General features: G+C 38.7%; 2 protein-coding genes and 1 long non-coding RNA gene across 11 annotated transcripts in view; 2 read left to right on the top strand and 1 right to left on the bottom strand.

Moving 5' to 3' along the window:
* LOC115946784 (uncharacterized) overlaps positions 1-6911 on the bottom strand; it is a 33716-nt gene extending 26805 nt beyond the window's left edge. The window contains exon 1 of the long non-coding RNA XR_004080814.2: positions 6667-6911. This is a non-coding gene — a long non-coding RNA (uncharacterized lncRNA). The remainder of the gene's footprint in view (positions 1-6666) is intronic.
* On the top strand, positions 579-1711 carry PTH (parathyroid hormone). Its single transcript, XM_005150632.1, has 2 exons — positions 579-664; positions 1438-1711. Exons 1-2 carry the CDS (start codon positions 579-581, stop codon positions 1709-1711), a joined length of 360 nt encoding a protein of 119 aa, XP_005150689.1.
* Positions 6912-7020: 109 nt separating the features above from the next.
* The window catches only part of BTBD10 (BTB domain containing 10), a 31099-nt gene continuing 17915 nt past the window's right edge, over positions 7021-20204 (top strand). For 2 of the 9 annotated variants that reach the window (XM_034065718.1, XM_034065717.1), the window contains exons 1-3: positions 7147-7358; positions 13895-13949; positions 14511-14669. Coding sequence is in view for 5 of the 9 variants with exons in the window: in XM_005150634.2 (XP_005150691.1) it covers positions 14569-14669 (101 nt within the window). In the remaining 4 variants the exon portion in view is untranslated. Of the gene's footprint in view, positions 7111-7145; positions 7359-13894; positions 13950-14510; positions 14670-20204 lie in introns of those variants that run through there. The other 7 variants (XM_034065715.1, XM_005150634.2, XM_034065716.1 and 4 more) reach the window with 7 other exon arrangements.

Raw genomic sequence — 20204 nt, 5'->3', positions numbered from 1 at the left:
TCACTGAAAAAACTGAGGTGCTAAATTCTGATTTCTCTTATGGAATTAAAGGGGGAATTACATAACTCAGTAGAGTTATGCCTTCATGCTAAATTGTCAAAAAAATTGTCAGCCTCTTCATGCTAAAGAATATGCAAGAGAAATAGATAAAAGAACAAAACTTTTAACTTTCATAGCTAATATACAAGTATCTCAACATACTTAGAGTATATGAAGTATGAATTTAATAATAATAACAGCAGCAACAATAATAATGGAAGAGCATGTTGCTTTTCACCAGATTATTCAGTGGATGGGTACCTCGATGATGATAATGATGATGATGATGAGGTAGGGCAACTAAACCTAAGACCAAAGTTCTTAGACTTGCCTATGAAGTTGCTTTCAAAATTAGTATTAGAAACAGTCTTTGTTTGCATACCTTTCTTTAACTCAGTTCACAAAAAAGTCTGTTTTTCAAAATCCCTTCTTTGATGTCTGCCTTCAGTTTTTTTTCTAAACTAAACTTCTTTGGAACAAACAGAAATTACTTGAAATACAGATTTATACATGTATTCATTTCTGTCTTTGTAGAGAAAATGACCTCTATAAAAAATCTGGCCAGGACTGCAATTATTTTATACGCCATATGCTTTTTTACAAACTCTGATGGAAGACCGATGATGTAAGTACATTATTTTACACTTCCAAAGTCTGGAGGATGACTTAAGGTGTCTTGAGAATCTGATTACTTTGTCTGCATGTAAGTTTATGTGCATGAGAGTCTTTCTGTCTCTGCTTTTGAGCCTGTTGGCCAAGCTGGCCAAATACTGTTATCTAGATACAGCTGTAGAGAGCTCAGATACTCTGAGTTCTTAAGCAGCTTTTGAAAACAGGCTGCTGAGTACAGGGAGAAAAATCATGTAAGTGATCTCCTAGGAATATCACTGGGTAAGGTTCATCTCATAAGGCACTTGGGGGGTCTGCACAGGATAGCATTTTCTACTGTGTGAGAATCTAGCTGGAACTCACACTTAGACATTAACATCAATCAGCATTGAGGTACAAATCCACAGGAAGTCATGCTTCCTTAGATCTAGTATTCACAGAAGACTATCCCTGAATAAACACTACAGTTTTATTAATCAGTGTCTTACTATTGTATGTGTCCTAAGCATATCTAAAATAACTAAAATAAATAATGGTCAGAAAATTTCATCACAAAAGTGTATTACTTCCTATTTTTTAATGTCTTCTCACTAATATATCCATTACAAATAAAAAGCCTCCATCCACCTTCCTTCTCTTCTCCAGATGTGATTTTACCTCTTACGAATAGGGAAGGTAGGTCTTATGGCTCTGTATTGTGATATCTCAAAAAGTTCTCAAATGGCGGGTTTTGAGATGTAGAATTCAAGGGCCACTATGAGTCTCTTTCTTTGCTTTCCTTTCATGCAGGAAAAGATCAGTGAGTGAGATGCAACTAATGCATAATCTTGGAGAGCATCGACACACCATAGAGAGACAGGACTGGCTTCAGATGAAACTGCAGGATGTGCACAGTGCCCTCGAGGATGCTAGGACCCAGAGACCTCGAAACAAGGATGAGATTGTGCTGGGTGAGATAAGAAGTCGAAGGCTGCTCCCTGAGCATTTGCGGGCAGCAATGCAGAAGAAATCCATCGATCTGGACAAAGCTTACATGGATGTAATCTTTAAAACAAAGCCATAGTGGAAAAAATCAGAACATTATGTCTGTCCAAGTAAGCACATGTCTCTATATCATTGATCAAGTAGGGCATTTTATTATTATTTATTCAGACTGCAATAAGGATTAAAGGCTCCATTCAAGGTTGTAGCCCTGTTGAGCTAGACATTTCACAACCAAATAATAAAATGTGTTTGCAATTTCTGGGTATCTTTTATATGGCTAATATATCTTAGAAATTTCTGGCATAAAAAAGAAAAAGAAATCCAAACCAGTGGGAGAGTTACAGACATTTAAGACCAGTTCTACTGCTCTTACATGGACGGTATTTGTATGTAATCACTAGGTCTACTCCTGCTGTTAACTAACGCTGAATAAATGCAGTAGAACCTGTCTCCAGAATAAGGCACTATTTTGCCTAAGGTTAAATTTTGCTTTACTTTGCACTAATGAAAATATGTAAACTTCAATCCACATTTATTTTTTGAAGAAGGCCTAAAATCAGATTAACATTAATTACATAGCAAAAGCTGAATGTTAAGCATTTAGGATTAAAGAATGTAAACATAAAGTTGTGAAGTTGAAATGAAGTTTAAATGTGAAAGTGAAGTTTAAGATGAAATTACAGTGGGATAAAATTAAAACAAATTCTGTATGAAACAGGAGGATGGAATTGTGCAAAATACTGAAATGAAGGGAAGGTTTCATTGCCTCCCCCTCTTCCAAAACATGATAACCTATAATTAACAGCAGAGGCAGTGGTAGCAGAGAAATTAGCATGTGGTTAAGCATGGCCCCAAACTATAGAACTGGCAAATTATTCTATACCAGACAATTACACTTGAAACAAAAATCTTACAATATGTATTTTTTGTCCCTCATTTTCACTGTAAACTATATCTGAATTTCTGTATGTTGTGCTAGGCTTCCTGTGTAAGTATTTTTTTGTTTGTGAGACCAGTGGCTTTCATAAATAAAATGCATTTTCATATGCAATTCTTTTAGAATTAGGAATTCAGTTTGCCAAATCCCCCAAAATGAGAACCAGAAATCAACTTGGGAGATTAGCTGGTAGGACTATAACAGAATCACACATGAACAGCATAAATAGGGGTGGAAAAAAATCAATTATTATAATAATTTTTTTAAGTAGCAAATAAAAAAATATTTCAAATGGTATATACACGTCTTCTTAGGACCTTCAATCATTTCTGACTAACAAGAATGTTTTCTCAGTAGGGATAATGGTGGTTACCTCCGAATTTGCCATTGACAGAGCTCAAATCTAGATAAATCGCTGCTCTAAGCCAAAGAGTTTGCATGGATGTTCCCGTACCACTTTGTATTTGTTTGTTTGATGTCTAGCACACCTTGGGAGACCTAGTAAAAACTCATAAATTATTACAAATATAAATGCAATTTTCTGGAAGCTAGAAAGGTACTTGTAACTAGCAAAGTGTAGTTCATAATCTTGGCTATACTTTTAGTAGTGTAGAGGCTCTGATGCTGCAAGCAGATGGTACATCTGTGCACATCAGTGCCCCTCTCACTTGCAGGCAAAGGTTCCATGCTAATTGTCTATTTGTAGAATCAAGGCCTTGAAGTGCACTTTCTATTTATTCTTTCATCAAACATCTGTGCTAACTTAAATAAAATTGCATTTTTGTACCTATGTCTCACTTATGTATTACCAAATAAAGTGGACCAAAAGCTCTTGGATATTATTTTAAAGAATAATAACTGACTGATGTGTAACTATTCTGATATAATTTAGCATTTGGGGCAAGGTTATTAAGCCATCTTACTTTATTACAGCAATATAAATACAAAAATAATGATGAAAGCAAATTTTACTTTTCCTTTGGTCTTTCCTGCACACAAAAATAACAAAGGTTATAGAGAAGGTGTTTTACCCAGCACAAATGTATTTCTGTTCCCTTACAATAATGACACATGCAGAAACTGTACAACCTTCAAGCACCAAATTAATAAACCCTTACTTTTTTATCTAAAAGAAGAATTCTATTATCTAAACAACCTGTTCTTCCTAATCTTCAGCTATCCAGTAGATGAAAGATGCATACACAAATATTTAAACTTTCTGCACACTTCAAAAAAAATACTTATTGCTTATGAAGGGCTTCAGGGTCAGAGACAGAGGATACAGCACTCACTATAGCTTAGCTGGAAATATGGCCAAACTGTGTTCAGCACTGTCTTATTTATGGATAAAATCATATTTTCTTTGTCCATATACAGTATGATTCTTCAGAAGGACTAAAGATGGCACAGTGGCAGATGAATTAGTGCTAGGTAATGCCCATTAGAAAGAAAAATATAATTTGAATGTAATTACTTACAAGTTGTAATAACCTAAAAAAACAGATTTGTTACAGTTTTTCAGCTTAAACCTCTGATCCGTGTAGCAGCAGTCAAAGCAGCAAAATTATCAGAGTGGGGCAGAGGATGTTATGAAAAATATTTTAATATTATGAACTATTGCAAAGATTTATCTTCCCCTGGACTAACACATGGAATTTTGGTCATCTCTCTTCCACAGAGTAAGGGTGCTATAAAGAGGATGGTAAGAAATAATAGGGCCACTGAAACCCATGTTTCAGCATATGTTCACATATGTAATAGCAGCAGTCAGAAAAGCAATAAATAAAAAGAGGCATGATAAAGATCTGATTAATAAACAGTAGAGACTAAATAAATAGATAAATGGCATTGCCTACTTATCTTTGTAAAAGAACAAGGAAAGAGAGGGCAAAAATTAAGCCTGCACATGGCTGAATAAATAGTTTCTAGCTAGTGTGAGCCAAAATCTCACCTCCAGCCAACATCACTGGAGTGGCATGACTTTTGGGTATGCTCGAGTTCTTTTCCCACGCTTGCGTTGGTATGAGCCTTAAGTCTATTTGTGTACTTGCATGTAAATAATGTAAATACTAAGTGAGTCTGCACTTCACAGCAGACATGCGTGTGATTGCCAAAGAAGACTCCCTGTGTCCCCTGTTAGAGTGAGGTTAGAAAAGTATTAGGTCCATACCCCTTCACATCCCCAGGGTCAGTCAGCCTTCCAAAGATGAAGCATCTCTAAAAGGCCTCTTTCCTCCCTTTAGAATGTGGTTTCTATGCACAGACTTTCTTTCAAGGCAGAAAACCTTACTTTAAGACCTGGCAACGGCTTTTTGCTAAGACCTGTGTCCTTGAATACCTACCCTGTGCAGATGGGTATGTATTGTATACACTCACATTTTATAAAATTCTCAGTAAAAAGAAATATAATCATGTCTTCACTCATGACTCATTGAAACAGGAAGCACTAACATCAATATCCATTCTAAGGGGAAGTAAAAAAGTAGCATGTGAAAAAAACACCAACCCCATTAAAAGTTAGCAAGGCCAAAGTCACATGAGCTGTAATAAAAGCTAGATGAACTGTATGATCTGTAAGTAAAACCTACTGCTGCTGATTTAACTGCAAGTGGTTTGGCTTTCTTAGCTGCTTCTAACTTTGTCTGTGTATATACTGCTGCTTAATATTGCTCAGATTGCTGTTAAGTGGCATGTAACATCTGACTCCCTGTCTAGTTAGCGCATGCTAACAGCTTTTGTTTGGGCTGCTTGGCTTTCATTGTTCTGCTGGTGGATTTCTGGAACTGTGTGGTTTATGTCTGTGGTTACAGTTAAAGGATGGAAAACAGAATTAATTTATCACATTCCTGTTTTGCTCTATTTTGCAAAGCTTCCATCTTTTGTGGTGCATTTTTGTATAGCTAAGAGTCAAATACCTGCTTTCTCGCCCCCTTCTTTCCTTCCTCTCCCCAATGCGCTTAAGGTGCACAAATTGTCTATCTAATATTCCCTGCCTGAAGTAGTCAGATCTGCTAATGCCTCAGGGATGTCCAGAGGTATATACTCACTGAATCTTTAGATTAATAATTAGGTGTCTCTGAAAGAGAGAAATGCTCTGTAAGATACATAGAAGCAATAGAAGCATTGGCTATACAGTTCTGGTTTCTGTAATCTGACAGCAAATTTGTTAACTTCCTCCACAAGAGGTTAAACCCTGCTCAACGTGAATATACTCATCAATAGGATATAAATCCTTGTTCCCTCTTACCTGCATGTTTTCCCTGGGAGGTCTGGTCCAACAGTGGCTTAAAATAGCATTTTATGAGACTCAGAGAAGAACTCATACATGGTGGCTGATCTTCACAGTGGGGCTCCCCCAGAATATCCAGTGTGCAACTAGGCTGGCTTCCCACAGTGCACAAAAAAATAACAGATAAAAATTCTAAAGTTTGGGCAAAGATTTGCTCATTTTCCTCCTCACAAACTCTCCACTAATTCAAATTTGCTTCAATATACTTATTGTCTAGAATTCTAGAGTCCTTCCACCTGATATGGAAGTCAAGCCCAGCCTGATGCTAATAGTTGATAGATGCTAATCTTAAAAAGGAGACAAAAGTTGTCTTTAGATCTGAATACAGCCTGGGCTTGCTATCAGTTAATTCTCCCACACAAGGAGTGCAATGGGCCTAGTGTCATCTCAACAACTGTGACACTTCAGCACACCGAAGCTGCCTACAGTGTGGGATGTAACAATTCTGCTGGGGTACTACAGAATGAAAGCCACATCCACTAATTATATTCCTAAACAGACTGCAGATTATATAGACTTTATATAACCTATAGGGCTGTATGAAGCTAAAACTTGTAACTTAAATCAGGAATCAGTTTTAGGATGAAGATTGAGATGATGGGGATTTCAGCTTGTTTAGCTAAACTCTACTACATCTTTCTTTGGGTTGTTCTTTGGTGCCGGGCCGGGGTAGACGGTGTACCATGGGACTATGTAAAACCGCAAACGGCTATTCCTCTCAACTCCCGTGTGTAAGCATTGAAGGAACTTCAGCGGAAAGGCAACTGCCAGGTTGTCATCCCCTCAGTGTAGCTTCACAGTGGCTCACCTGCCTCATCTTCCGCAGCACCTTTCCTCAGCAGCAAACGGGAGCCACTCTTCCCGCCGACGGGCGGCGCTCGCTCTCCAGCACAGCCTCTCAAACCGGCAGCCTCCACCCTCCGCATGTTTGACCCCACAACCAGCGGGGGAATCCTGATGTCCCACCCACCCGGCACGACAGCGGCCTTCAGGCCGCCCCGCCTGGGCCCGGCTCGCTACTCTCCGGCCCCGCCATAGCAACGGCCGCCTCACGGCGCCGGCCCGCCCTTAGCAACGGCGTGGAGTAGTGCAGCGCCGCGCCCCTCCCTTCCCCCTGCTCCTCAAGTCTCGTGAGATCTTCTGTTGCGCTCTGGGCTGCTCTCGCGAGAGCTGGAGACAGCGGCGGTTGCCGGGCCTGGGCGCAGCGGCTGGTGGCGGCGGGAGGCGGTGGCTTGGCAGCGGTGCTGCGCGGGTGAGTGGCGGGCGGTGACTGCGTGACTGAGAGCGAGACTTGGTGGGGCTGCGCGGGGGGCTGTGTGCCGAGGCTGCCGGGCTGGCGGCGGGCCCATGCGGCCCTGCTCTCAGCCGCGGCTCCTGATCTGTGTCCCCGTCACGGGAGGTAGCCCCTCCGTGCATCTGCCGGACACTTGCTCTGTGAAAGACCGGACCGGGCTTGGGTCACCCAGCGGCGTCTCGGAGCACCTCAGCCGGCCTTCTGAGGTAGAGCACCGGCCCGCGGGCCTTACGGCGGATTTCCCCGTCGCCTCAGACGGGTCGTGTGCTGAATCTTTTACGCTGTAAAAGCATCGTAGAGAGATTACCCTCTCCCGGCCGCTGTGCCTTGATGACTATGTTAGGTGTGCTGTCACCAGCGGGCCAAACACTGCTTAAATTACTAATTTAGTCATGTATTGTGTATCGATAAAACCTGTGGTTGCTATGAAGGCTGTACAGAAGCAGTATGATTGCTTAGGACCGGCTGACAGCGATCATGTAGTTCCTGAGCACTGATTTACCTTCTCATATGATTTCATAATGTGTTCAATATTTTTTGATACTTTTCGTTGTAACCATATTTTATTTGCAGCAAATAATAATTGTTTTTATGATAAACTAGTCATAGTACAATTATGTGTCACAGTTGCCTGTCATTACCTTTTTCCTTTAAATTTGCTTCTGTTTCTAGCTTCTGTATCCTTTTTTATCTCTGATCCCATGAAATGTATCACTTTAGAACTCTCTTCTTTCAGAATTTGGATTCAGCTCCATCACAGACCTTTTTCCACTTGTGTTTCGCTTGTCTGGCTTCTTTGTACAAAGGAGTCATTGCATTGTATCTTTTTGTTCTGGTATGATTTTTTTTTTTAATGTTGGCTGCCTCTCAGATTTGAGTACATGCTTAAAGCTTGGCTTCATGGTAGCCTTTTGGCTGTCATCTCCGTTCTTCTTATTTTTGTGCTTTTTTTCTTCATGAATCATCTTCAGTGATTCATTTAAAGAGCCCTTGTCTCTGTTGTTGCTTCAGCTGTGGTGATCCTTTCCCTGGAAGACCCTCTCTTACTCTCTTCAATTTGCTCTTGAGTTAGATGATCCATAAATACAATTGAAATTATCGTCTTCACACTGCTCACAGTTCATAACAGATAGTTCACACTTGTTACTTTTTCATCTCAGGTAAAAAAAAATAAATATCTGTCTTTGCATTATTTTCTGTAAGTTACCTTGATTTTGCCTATAACTTGAACACAAGTACAGTCAAAAGAATCTGGCTGGGGATGTTTTTCTTTAACCATTTCTCTGTAGCTAAAGAAAACTGTTTCACTGTGTTTGTTCTGCAGGTCTGTCAGTGTGGATTTGTCTTTGATTTTGTTTTTCTAATTTCAGGAATCTGCCAAATGGCTTTGCATATTACCTTTCTTTTTGTATCATTTCTGTCTCAAAAACTTGTTGCCATCTACTGATGATGCTCTTGGTGGCTGTTCTTGGGAGTGTTTTTCAACACGTTTTTATTTGTGCTTTTGTCCACACTTAGTTTTAGCTGGGGATTAAGAAGAACAGTAAGTTAAAGCAGCTTTAGTATCACACACTAAATTCTTTCTCAAAGAACAGGTTTCCTTTTAGGTGCCATTGCATTTTAAAATGGTAAACAGCTGATGTGTGGGTGATAACTGCTTATTAAGTTAGTCACAGATGTCATCAGTGCTGTGTTTTTTTTTTGTTGTTGTCAGTTTGTAATAAACTGTATGCTTTCCTAGATTGCATGCTTGAGGCTGGGGCTGTTTCATCTTCTATGCATTCACAAAAATCAAAATCTTTATATGCCAATTTCTTTCAGCACAGCTTATTTCAGCAGTGTTGCTTAAATCTTGGCCCAGTACTGTCGCTAATCAATAAAACTACGTATCTCTTTAAAATATGTATAAAATAAAAGGCTACTTTAGAATTAATTTGAAATGTAAAAATTACAGTGGTGTTTTCTTGCTCACTGAGATACACTGTTACTGGTGGGTAACAGCCATGAGTGTAGATCTTGCTTGTTCATGAAATCTACCTGACATTCTGTTTCATGCTATTCATTTTGTCACTGACATTGAGTGTTACCAAGGCCTGTGTCTGTCTGCTTTCTGTTTTATATTGGTGGGCATCAGGGGATGGGGCTAGAAGGAGTGGCAAGAAGGTATGTTCCGCTTTTTCCTGCAGTGATAACCACGATTCTGGTTTTGTGTGGGAGAAGCTGCTCAATCAGCTGAGCTTTTTACAGGTAGACCTAGGCTGATTTTGCACAATGAATCCTAATACAGAGGCAGAGTTGGGAATCATCTGCCTCTTGCTTTTTTTAGGGTTCTGTTACAAGATAGGAGTGTTATTGTCATGTTCCTTTTAAGTTAAAGCTTGCAAAATATATTACTGGATTTCTGTTGTTTACAGTTATAAAATGACAATGTCATCAGCTTCCATGACTGTTTGATTTTCTTCTCTTTTTTTTTCCCCTCATACACATTAAGAGAAGCTTCAATCCTGACCTACTATGTTACTGTCGAGACTGTAATGCAAGGGATGGTTCTCAGCTATGCTTTAATCAGCATTGGTTTGATAAGATTTTGGTGATGGTAATTTCTAAAGCTACTTTATGTGGCTGGATTGTGACTGATGCCTGTGGTAGTTTGCAAGAAACTAACTTGGCAGGTGTGGATTTCCATGAGATGCAGGGTTTGCATTACGAGCATGTATACTTTGAACTGTATTTCTTAATTAGGATGTAATGTCACTGTGCTTGCATTCCCAGTAAATCTTACTTGTAAGTTAGTTTTTGTTGTTGTTTTTGAGCTTTGACTAGAGGCAGCAAACAGCAGACTGTCACAGAAAGTCTAAATAAAGTCTTGGAGTTTCTGTCACCACTAATGCCAGGTTTTATCCTAGCTGGTTACGTGTCTGTTGGATCTTTCAGTTTATCCTGGTTCACCTTTACAGTGTATCTCACTGATAGAGCAGGTTAGAGTAGATGAACTTCTGAAACCTGTTCTGCTTTAGGAAATGTGTCTGACCAAGGCTTAAAGCTGAAGTAGCTGCCTGAAGTATTAGGTGTTAATTACCTCAATGTTGTCTTCTGTACTGACAGCTGGAGCAATCAGTGTTTTGCTCTACCTGATGAGTTGATGTCTGGAAGGTGACATCTTGGCCTCTACCTCTAAATTTCATATTATTTTAGTGATCTTCCTTAGTAAGACTCCAGAGCTTTTCATCCTGACAGTATTCTCAATAAATATAGTGTGGCTGGCTGGCTTGAAATATACTGACATTGTTTGAGACTAGCTTTACTTCTTTCCTGACAAATTTCCAAAGATCATTTTCATAATTTTTTTTTCCCCTCATCTGCATACCTTGAGTGTAAGTCCTGCATCTCACAAAAATATATATGCATTTCTGTCCCACATCTGGTGTTGTCTGAGCATTGCTTAATCTGCTGTGTGTATTTTGTGCATTGTATTTTGTCATGACACAGAACTGAATATACTTTAAGTGTTATTTAACATAATCTGTTCTAGGGCTATCACAAGTTAGTGTCTGATACATTCTTTCATGCACTCTTCAAGTAGTGGTGTAAACACATTGATGGCTGTATGTTGCAATACCTGGAGTAGCTCTACCACATCAGCTGTTAGCTTCCCAAACCCACTGAGTGTCTGTCTTTACAATTCCCTTGTATTTGAGTAGTCTACAACTTTGATAAATTAGTGATGATTTCAGCTTCAACTTGATATTAGCAAATCTGAAGTGTCCTACCTGTCCATCTTAAAAGCCTTGAAAATTTAAGTCTGCTTCCTGGTTTCTTATTTTACAGAATTATTCCTTGTGATATCTCTTTGGAGATCCTTTCTGCAGAGGAATGAGAAATCATTCTTTACACCTGGAGAATTGCTTAGTAGCTAATTAAATTAGAATGGCAATTAGTTTGGCCCGTATGACAGTGGTTTGTGATCTACAAAGGCTGTTCAGATTTGATTCTTTACTTCATGTGCTCCCAGTGCCTTTTTGCCTTTAGTAATGTTTCAGATGCAGTACCTTGATTTCATGGGGGGCATGTACTTTTTGCAGATTTTCCACTTTATGCACAAAGTCAGAACATTCTGCAAAAAGCTTTTTTCATTGCCTGCAGTGTGAATCAGTTTGAGTCGGCAGGCTGAGAAAGTTGGGGCTGTTCAGCCTGGAAAAGAGAAGGCTACGTGGGGACCTCATAGCAGCCTTCCACTATCTGAAGGGGGGCTATATGGATACTGGGGATGGACTCTTCATTAGGGACTGTAGTGAAAGGACAAGGGGTAATGGGTTAAAACTTAAAGAGGGAAAATTTAGATTGGATATAAGGAAGAAGTCCTTTACTATGAGGGTGTTAAGGCACTGGAATGGGTTGCCCAGGGAATCTGTGAATGTTCCATCCCTGGCAGTGTTCAAGGCCAGGTTGGACAGAGCCTTGGGTGACATGGTTTAGTGTGAGGTGTCCCTGCCCACAGCAGGGGGGCTGGAACTAGATGATCTTAAGGTCCTTTCCAACCCTAACTATTCTGTGATCTGGGGGGGGGGGGGGGGGGGGGGGAGGGGGGAGAAATAACTTGAACCACAGTTGAAACAAATTCTTTTCTATTGCAGAAGAAAATGGATTTGCAGAAGTGTTTAAAAAATAATCAGGACTATTTACTTTGAGGAATTTATGTGGCATTTACTAACTGAAAATTTTCCTTTTTCAAGAGAGAAAATCATCAGAAAATATTCTTTATTTATAATTTACAGGTTTGTTAAAACTTAAGGAGAAAAAAGTCATCTGAATTATAGCAAATTATTTCTTAGAGAAGTATTGTTTCTTAAGATCCTGCTGAGTGGAGGATGGAGAAAAGGCTGCTTCTTGTTTACCAGTGTGCCACTGGAACTTCATTAGTGACAGTGCTGAGGTTCCTTGTGTGCTTCAAGCTGGGAAAAGGGAATCCTGCTGTTCATGAGGAGCAGTTCCATTTGTTTGTTTCTGTCCTTCTGTGTCATTTATTGTTTGTAATGGCTTAAGCATGTAGTTGCATAGCAAAGCAGATTGAGGAACTGATCCAAACAGATTGAGGAACTGATCTGCTTAAAACAATCTTTTTATTTGAAGTGTATATGAACCTATACCCTCCTGCTGAATCTCACTTTAGTTAAATAAAAGATGTGGAGAAGGCAGAAAGTGTGAGATGCTTAAGAAAGTGGCTTTAAATTGTTCTTTCAGCTGCAGTTCTTGTAAAAAAAACTTTTACATGTCTTTCCAGTGTGAAAGCTAAATTCAAATACTGATGTCTTACAGTAATTCAATGAAATGAGTAAGAACTAGGTGCTGGCTGACAAGCTGTTTCTGGTGAGGCACCTGTTTCGGTCCATGCCTGAGAGGTGAGGTTCATAAGTGTTATCAGGTGGTTTTAAAAGAAAGCGAATTTGTGGAAACAAAGGAGAGCTTAAAAAGGAATATGTGATGCTAAATGAGACCATCACTGTGGTGTGCTTCAACCTGAGTTTAAGCAGGACCTGCATTGGTCAGTAGCTGGAAGTGATTGCAGAATGAATGGGAGCTGTCATGATCAGCTGGGGGACTGCTGGTCTTTTCCTTTTGTTCTAAACTGTGCTGTTGCCACAAGCAGTAAAACTTGTATGTATCTTGCTCAAGTGATTCAATTTAATGAACACCATTTGTTTCAATTCAGGACAAAAGGTGTCTTCATATCTGTATTATTTGTGTATGGAAATGGCATGTAATACTGCATTTAAGTTCCTTATGGCTGCTGCTAAGGTGACTTGCAACTGGATTTATAAACCAGTCTTCCTTCCCTGTGTCTCCTTAATAATACTTTTTCTGTTCTGAAATAGGTTGTAGGTTTTCCTTGTTAAGCATCTAAACACACCTGATTAATGTGTGGAAATCCTATGACTTTCTGTGTTTGTGTAGTATTGTCACTCATTGACTGGGCTTTGATAACCTGAATTTCCAGGTAATACACAATGAAACTCTTATGGGGACTTTATTTTTTCCCCTCCATGAGAAGTTGGGTATTTCCTATAATTTTACATAAAATGTATTTTCCTTTCCTGGCTCTGTATGGACATCTGACCATACAAATCTTCTAATCAAAGTGTGCTTAATTATAGAAACCATAACAGGAAAAAAACCCAACCCTGTGGAGATTGTATACTTGGTGTAAAATCTGTTCTCTTTGTTAGAACTGAACATGAGGGAGAAACTCGAATGCAACTAACATTTTTAAGAAGCTTGTTCTCTACCAAGCCCTGTAATAAAAATTTTGGGGTCTAAATTTAGCTAAGAGAATCTAAATTTGTCAGAAGAGCTTTTCTATGTTCGATGACTAGAAGGACATTTTATTTAAGAAGCTATCTGTTCTAGAGAAATCTAAACTCCTTTGGGAATCATTTCCAAAAAGGACAAATTTTATTGAATGTAATAAATGTATAATAAAGCTGGATTGGTGATACAATGTTTCTAAATTATTTAGCTTGAAATTGTAGAGAAACATATCAGGCTTACATGTAATTTGTTATTTTTTTCCAGATGCTGCACAGTCATCAATTGTTCACTTGTAGCTACTTGCTCATTTTTGTTACCAGGTCATTTGTTTTTGTAAGAAGGTCATTTTGAACTATACAACTCTCTTGACACAAGTGTCACTTATTCCTATGGCTTGAATACCAGTTATTTAAAATTTGCATTTCTTTATTGACAGTGATGAGTGAATTTTAGTGGAGTTGAATCTAATAATGGATCCCAGTCAAGGAAGGGTAGGCTCATAATGTCTATTTTTTCTATTATGTTTTTGTGACTTTTCTGCAGAAGTCAGTAAAACTGGACTACATTGGGTGTGTCTAACGATTGCTGTTGGTTCTATTTTGAAGTAAGGACTTGGGTATCTTAACTGTTAATATTAATTCCATTTTCCTCTTGATCACCCATTCAAATTGTAAAACTCTTGGTGTTTCTTCTACAGCTGGGATCTTTCTTTGAACTAACTTTATATATATGAAAGAAAACTATGATATGTTTGTCTTGTATTTCATAACCAGTGCCTTTTCTGTTTGGACATAGTGAAATGTGGCAAAACTGAGTTTGTCTGCCATCATTTATAGAACTGTATTTCTTAAAAAATAATCTATTAGTGCAGGTAGTGGCAAAATGTATATATTATTGTCATGCTATTTAGAAGTTGTGCTTCAGTGTATCCTGTTTTCTGTAATCTTTATTAAAAAAAAACCAAAACCTAACAGCACTAAATTCTGCATGTCTAATTCTATTCTTTTTCTGTGTGGCATTATTTAAAGGTAAACACTGCTCTCTTAATGTAGGTTGTGAGTGCTGCATGTGTGCTTTTCAGAGCAGTAGTGTGAGGAAGCTGGCAGTGGAATGGCAGGACGGCCTCATCCTTATGACAGTAACTCCAGTGATCCAGAGAATTGGGATCGGAAATTGCATAGTAGACCTCGTAAACTTTGTAAACATTCAAGGTAGGTGCTGTGTACAATCTATTGCATCTCAAAAACTACAGTAAAAGTCCATACTAAAGGCTACTGTATCTGGTTGTGGCAAGTCCTGTCATAAATTTTGCAGTTCTTCTTAAAAGGAATGCTTTTTAATTCCTTTAAGAGATACTTTCTAACCTAAATGATGTGTCAGCTTCCATAATCTGTGCTTAGGTTTGTTTTGCTGTGGATGGGATTTTGATCTTTTAAAAAACCCAACCAAACCAAACCAAAACAAAACCTTGTGTGTATATCGAGTCGCCAGTTGAGTGACTACATGTGTGATTTTTATTTACTTTTTTGGTGGGTACTTACTAGGCGTTACTTTGTTCATCACTTAGTTGTTGGTGCTCTCTGTTAAGGAGCATATTTAAAGTATGTGCAACTTGTCCATGATGGTAACCAGTAGGTGCTTGCATGTGTCATGCTCTATAGCACCTTCTTTGTAAAGCTGTGTGTCAGATCTTGCTTTTGGCTGCATCCCTCACTGTAAGAATCTTTTTAAATGCTTATTGATTTGAAGACATTATGAAGCTAATTAGTATTTTTCCAGCACAAAGTGTTCTAAAATGAATTAAGCAGAGCAGTGAATCACCTAGCAAATGTATGCGAAGAAGCATGGTGCTGGAAAAATATACATACATATATGTATATATGCATCTAAATAAGTGTGTATCTTCCAAGTACTTTGCCCTTTTAGAAGGCTAAATATAACTAAGCGATCTCTGTTAGCAAGCTAAAATTGTTAGCGATTCAAGATTTCCTACTCATGATAGGAAAAGAGCTAAGGAACACATTGAGTAACAGTAACTTGATTTGCATTTTTATTGCATAGATTCAGATAAACTGGGCTCAAGTGTTGCCCAAAGTACTCTACTGACAATTAATATTGTGTGTTATTTCCCTGTCATTAAATATTGGATAACTGTGAGGCATCCAAGAGGGCAGGAAAAAAGAATGCACCAATAATTAAAAGGCTTACAGGGAAGCCCACTTAATTATGGGCCTCTCTGGGATATGAATAATAGAGCAGTTAACACAGAGCTGAAGAGGATGACTGATGCTACTGGTCAGTATAGGCTTATGGAATATAGCTTTGTACAGCTGATGTTTTGATTAAGGTGTTGGTGTCTGGTAAGTGGTTCATGTGTTCTTATGATCAAAATCTGGCCCAGTATCAGTAAATGAACTGTACAGATAAAATAGAGCATCATATGTGAGTTGAGGACTGTTCATGCTCAGGTCTCTGTGATTGTAAATAGGTGATTTGTTGCTGAGTCCGGTTCACGTAGTTCATCTCTGATCCCATGTTACTTCCCATGACTGGTGATCTGGAACAAAACGTAAAACTGGTATTGATGAGAACTTATGATAGGGAGTGTAAAATAATAAAAACTTGTTAATAGCATGTGATCTCAGTAAACTGGTTGCAAATAACCATGCAGTCTTCATATGACTAAGTACAATGTTAAACATTTAGGAGCAAAGAATGTAGACAATTTTTTGTGCGTGTGTGGGTTTTTTTTTGTTTGTTTGTTTGTAGACTACTACAACTCTCAATCATTGATACTATTGGCACTACAGAGGACACTGTCTCAATGAGTTGTTAGTTGAACTTAAGTCTCCAGTAACATCATATGGTCAAAAGGGTTAATCCAGCTGTTGGATGTTTGGAGTTATTGGAAGTCTAGTATCAGCAGTTGAAGGAAAATTTTGATTAAAGGGGATTCTGAAGGCATAGAGAATGAGCTAGGTTGGAAAAGACCTTTAAGACCATCATTACCCCAGGACTACAAAGGGCCTCATCTACTGCCTTTGCCCTGCTGGTTATTCCACTACTTCCCTAGGAAACCTGTTCCAGTGCCTAAATAGCCTTTTGGTGAAGAAATTTTTATCCACTCTAAACCTCCCCTGGTGCAGCTTGAGGCTGTTACCTCTTGTTCTACCACTTGTTACTTGGGAGAAGACACCAGCCACCTCCTCAATCTGTCTTCCCTTTGGTTGTTGTAGAGAGTGGTCCCCACTGAGACTTCTCCAGACTAAGCAAGCCCTGTTCCCTCAGCCATCTATCAGCAGACCTGTGCTCCAGACCCTTCACTAGCTTTGTTGTCCTTCTCTTGACCCACTCCAGCACCTTCGTATCTCTCTGGTACTGAAGCGTCCACAACTGAACACAGGACTCGAGGTGCAGCCTCACCAGTGCTGAGTACAGGGGGATGATCGCTGCCCTGGTCCTGCTGGCCACACTATTTCTCATAAAAGCCAGGATGCTGATGGCTGCCTTGGCTGCCTGGGCACAAGCTGGCTCATGTTCAGCAACTGTCAGTTAGCACCCCTAGGGCCTTTTCTGCCAAGCAGCTTTCCAGCCGCTCTTCCCTAAGCCTGTAGCATTGCAAGGGTTTGTTGTGGACCAAGTGCAGGACCCGCACTGAGCCTTGTTGAACCTCATACCACTGGCCACAGCCCACTGATCCAGCCGGTCCAGATCCTTCTATAGAGCCTTTCTACCCTCCAGCAGATTAACACTGCCACCTAACTTGGTGTATTTAGAGGTTACTGAATATGTTTCAAGGCAGGAAAAACTCAAAGATTAAGTAATGACATCTTGATTATTAGAAGAACATTGCAGAAACAGCAATATGATGGTGAGTCAGTAGGCAAATTTGTAATAAAGTATAGTAGTTGGAAGCTGAAGCTAAATCCAATCCAGAGAAACAGTGCACATGTCTTACCATGTGTGGTCTGTTGTGGATTATCTGTTTGAGGGAAGTGTTTAAAGAAAAAGCTGTGCAGCTTTCTGGAAAGATTATTTGTTGCAGATAGGAGTTAATTCTAAGTTTGTGGCCTGTACCTTTCAGAAGGCTACTGTTGATCATTTTGTAGGGTTTGAATTCAAGGTTTGCACATCAGAAGGTGTGAAATCTGTGCCTCTAAAATAATTGCAGTTAAGTTGGATGTCTTTCTGGCAAAACACAATTTGTGTTTCCAATAAAATGCTGAAAAGCCAGTGTTTTATGGAAGCTTTTAATGGGTGTGGTAGGAATACAGTATTCAAGCTCAATTCTGACAATTTTATTTTTTTCAGATAATGTAGACCTGTTTTTAGTAATCGTTGTGAATGAAACTACAACTAATAGTCTGAGGATATAATAGAATAGGAATAAATTAAGGGGAAATATTTTGTTACTTTGTTCCTTTGAGATACTTGATTACTTCAGAGAATCCAATTATTGGAAAATAGTATACTCTGTTCAAAAGCCTAACTAAAATAATTGGATTTTGGGTGGCTGAGTATAGACATATTACTACCATTTCTGACTTGACGCTTTTTTTCAGACAAGTGAAAATCTGTGTGAAAAATTCAGTGTGAGGCGGGCAAAATACTTTTGGAGACGTAAGTTTTTTCATGATAGAACTTGAACAGAACTTTTCTGTTAAAAGGTTTGAGTGCTACAATTTTATTAGTCTTGCACATTCAAAATATGCCTTGTTATCATAAGGAAAAAATATTCAAGTTTGAGAAGTGTAATGGTGAAATAACTTTATTATTAATCTCAACAAGAGAATAATATTTAAGATAGATGCTTAGCTTGTCATTTCTTGGTGCTTTGATGTGTTTAATCCTCCAGCCTTAATGTTTGTAAAATAGCTTAGAGAATTTTCTAGACTCATAGAAAACATAATCTAAGTCTGTGAGCCGTCCTTCTGTGTTTAAGGCTTACGTGGCAGCAAGGAAAGCCACAGGACTCTGCTCCCTTCCCTGTGCTGGCTGGTTGAGACAATAGTATGTAGCAAAACTCTAAGGGGTGTATGTATTAAACAGTTACACAGGTTAGCATTTTATCTGTTTGTTTAGTTTGGCGAGTGTCCAATTTTGTTAAACCTCTGGCAATTTGTGCCATTGTTTTATCTTCTTGTTTTTCTTATTTGTTCTGAGATGGGCAATGTAATGAAAAACTCAAAAAGGAGAGATTCAGAAAATAAGGATGAAAAATATATCACAAATGATCCCTGATATAAAAGTAAAGAGCTTGACAGAATGGAATTATATAGTATTAAAACTGACTGTAGATAACAATACAAAGGGTTTTGTTTGTTCAAGCTATTTCAAAAAATCTTTGAGATGCTTTGACTTACCCAAATAAGATGGAAGAAGAATTTCAGGAACCATATGTTGACTGAACAGTGACTAAGGTTCAAGTAAATGGTCTCCGAATTCATATTTTCATTATTAGGAATTGAAGGCTTGTATTTTCTCTTTAATTTTTCATTGGTTATTGGCTTCCCACATGGAAATTTTCTTTAGTGCTATAGTTTTTGTAATTTTTTTGAGACTTTAATTCTAATTCTGGTGTACTTGTGCTTTCACTGGAGTTGTGCTGAAAAATCTGTGGCTTAAATTTTAGTCTTCCTGAAGATTTGTCCTGGATTTGATTTTCCAAATCTGCTTCTGGTTTGGTTCCATTTGATAGTTTCTTGTTTGTTCATTCTGTCTAGGTAGTATTAGATTCAAAGTCCTGCCTGCCCTACTGTGTTAATGAAGAAGACATGGCTGTACTATGATTCTGTTGTCATGACTCTTGAACCTCTTGAATCTGGGAAAATCTTCCTCTTTGAAAAGTTTTCCATAGATGACAAATTATTGTGGAGATTCTGAATGCTGAGATTTTTTTTTTCCCTAATTCTTTTAGCAGGCTGAGAGGATGCATTTGTAGCAGGAGGGCTGGAACTAGATGATCTTCAGGTCCTTTCCACCCCTAAGTATTCTATGATTCATGGGTTGTGAATGGAAGTGCCAGTTGCCTCAGCATTTTGTATATACGTGAAGCATCCCTGGAAGGGTCCTTATCTCTGGAATGATATCAGACTGTATAATCTGTTCTCCACTGCAGGATGGGTATTATTTTTGTTCACATAAGTTGGATTTCTGCAGTTGAACATTTTATAGCATGGGGCAGGGCTACACTATGTATAATGTGAAAACAATCAGGTCTACTTTTACCATGAGCTCAAGTTATAGTCTGTGAATTACTGTGCATCATCTGCTTTAAATTAACTGTAAACCTGCCTGCTCTTAATTGCAATCTGGTATTGCCAGATCAAGACCTCTTCATCTAGATTTTATTGGCACCAGGATGTAAAGGCCTCAGAAGAAACTGAGATGGGCTGGGAAGTAGAATTGTAATTGAAATTCTTGGAATCTAGAAAAATGGGCCGTACTCAATGATGTCTTTCAAAAGCATTAGTCTACCAATCTCTTATATCTGTGGTACAGTGAGTAATCTTAAACAGTTGTGTATTTTGTGGTGTAGTTTGTTTTGTTCCCCCTTCCCCCACCTTCCTTTTTGACGTCCTTTATTTCTGAAATGGTAGCTTGTGAACGCTTCTGAGAAAGAAAACTCAGTGACTTTCTGTGCAAAAGCACATTTAATCCCCTTGAACTTCCCAGCACACAAATGACCTTTTCCAAATATCATTGAATATTATTTGTGGTTGACTTGAGCACCATGCAAAACTTCA

The sequence above is a fragment of the Melopsittacus undulatus genome, chromosome 8 (assembly GCF_012275295.1).
Source record: "Melopsittacus undulatus isolate bMelUnd1 chromosome 8, bMelUnd1.mat.Z, whole genome shotgun sequence".
Classification (NCBI taxonomy): domain Eukaryota; kingdom Metazoa; phylum Chordata; class Aves; order Psittaciformes; family Psittaculidae; genus Melopsittacus; species Melopsittacus undulatus.
This window is presented reverse-complemented; position numbering and strand designations above follow the sequence as displayed.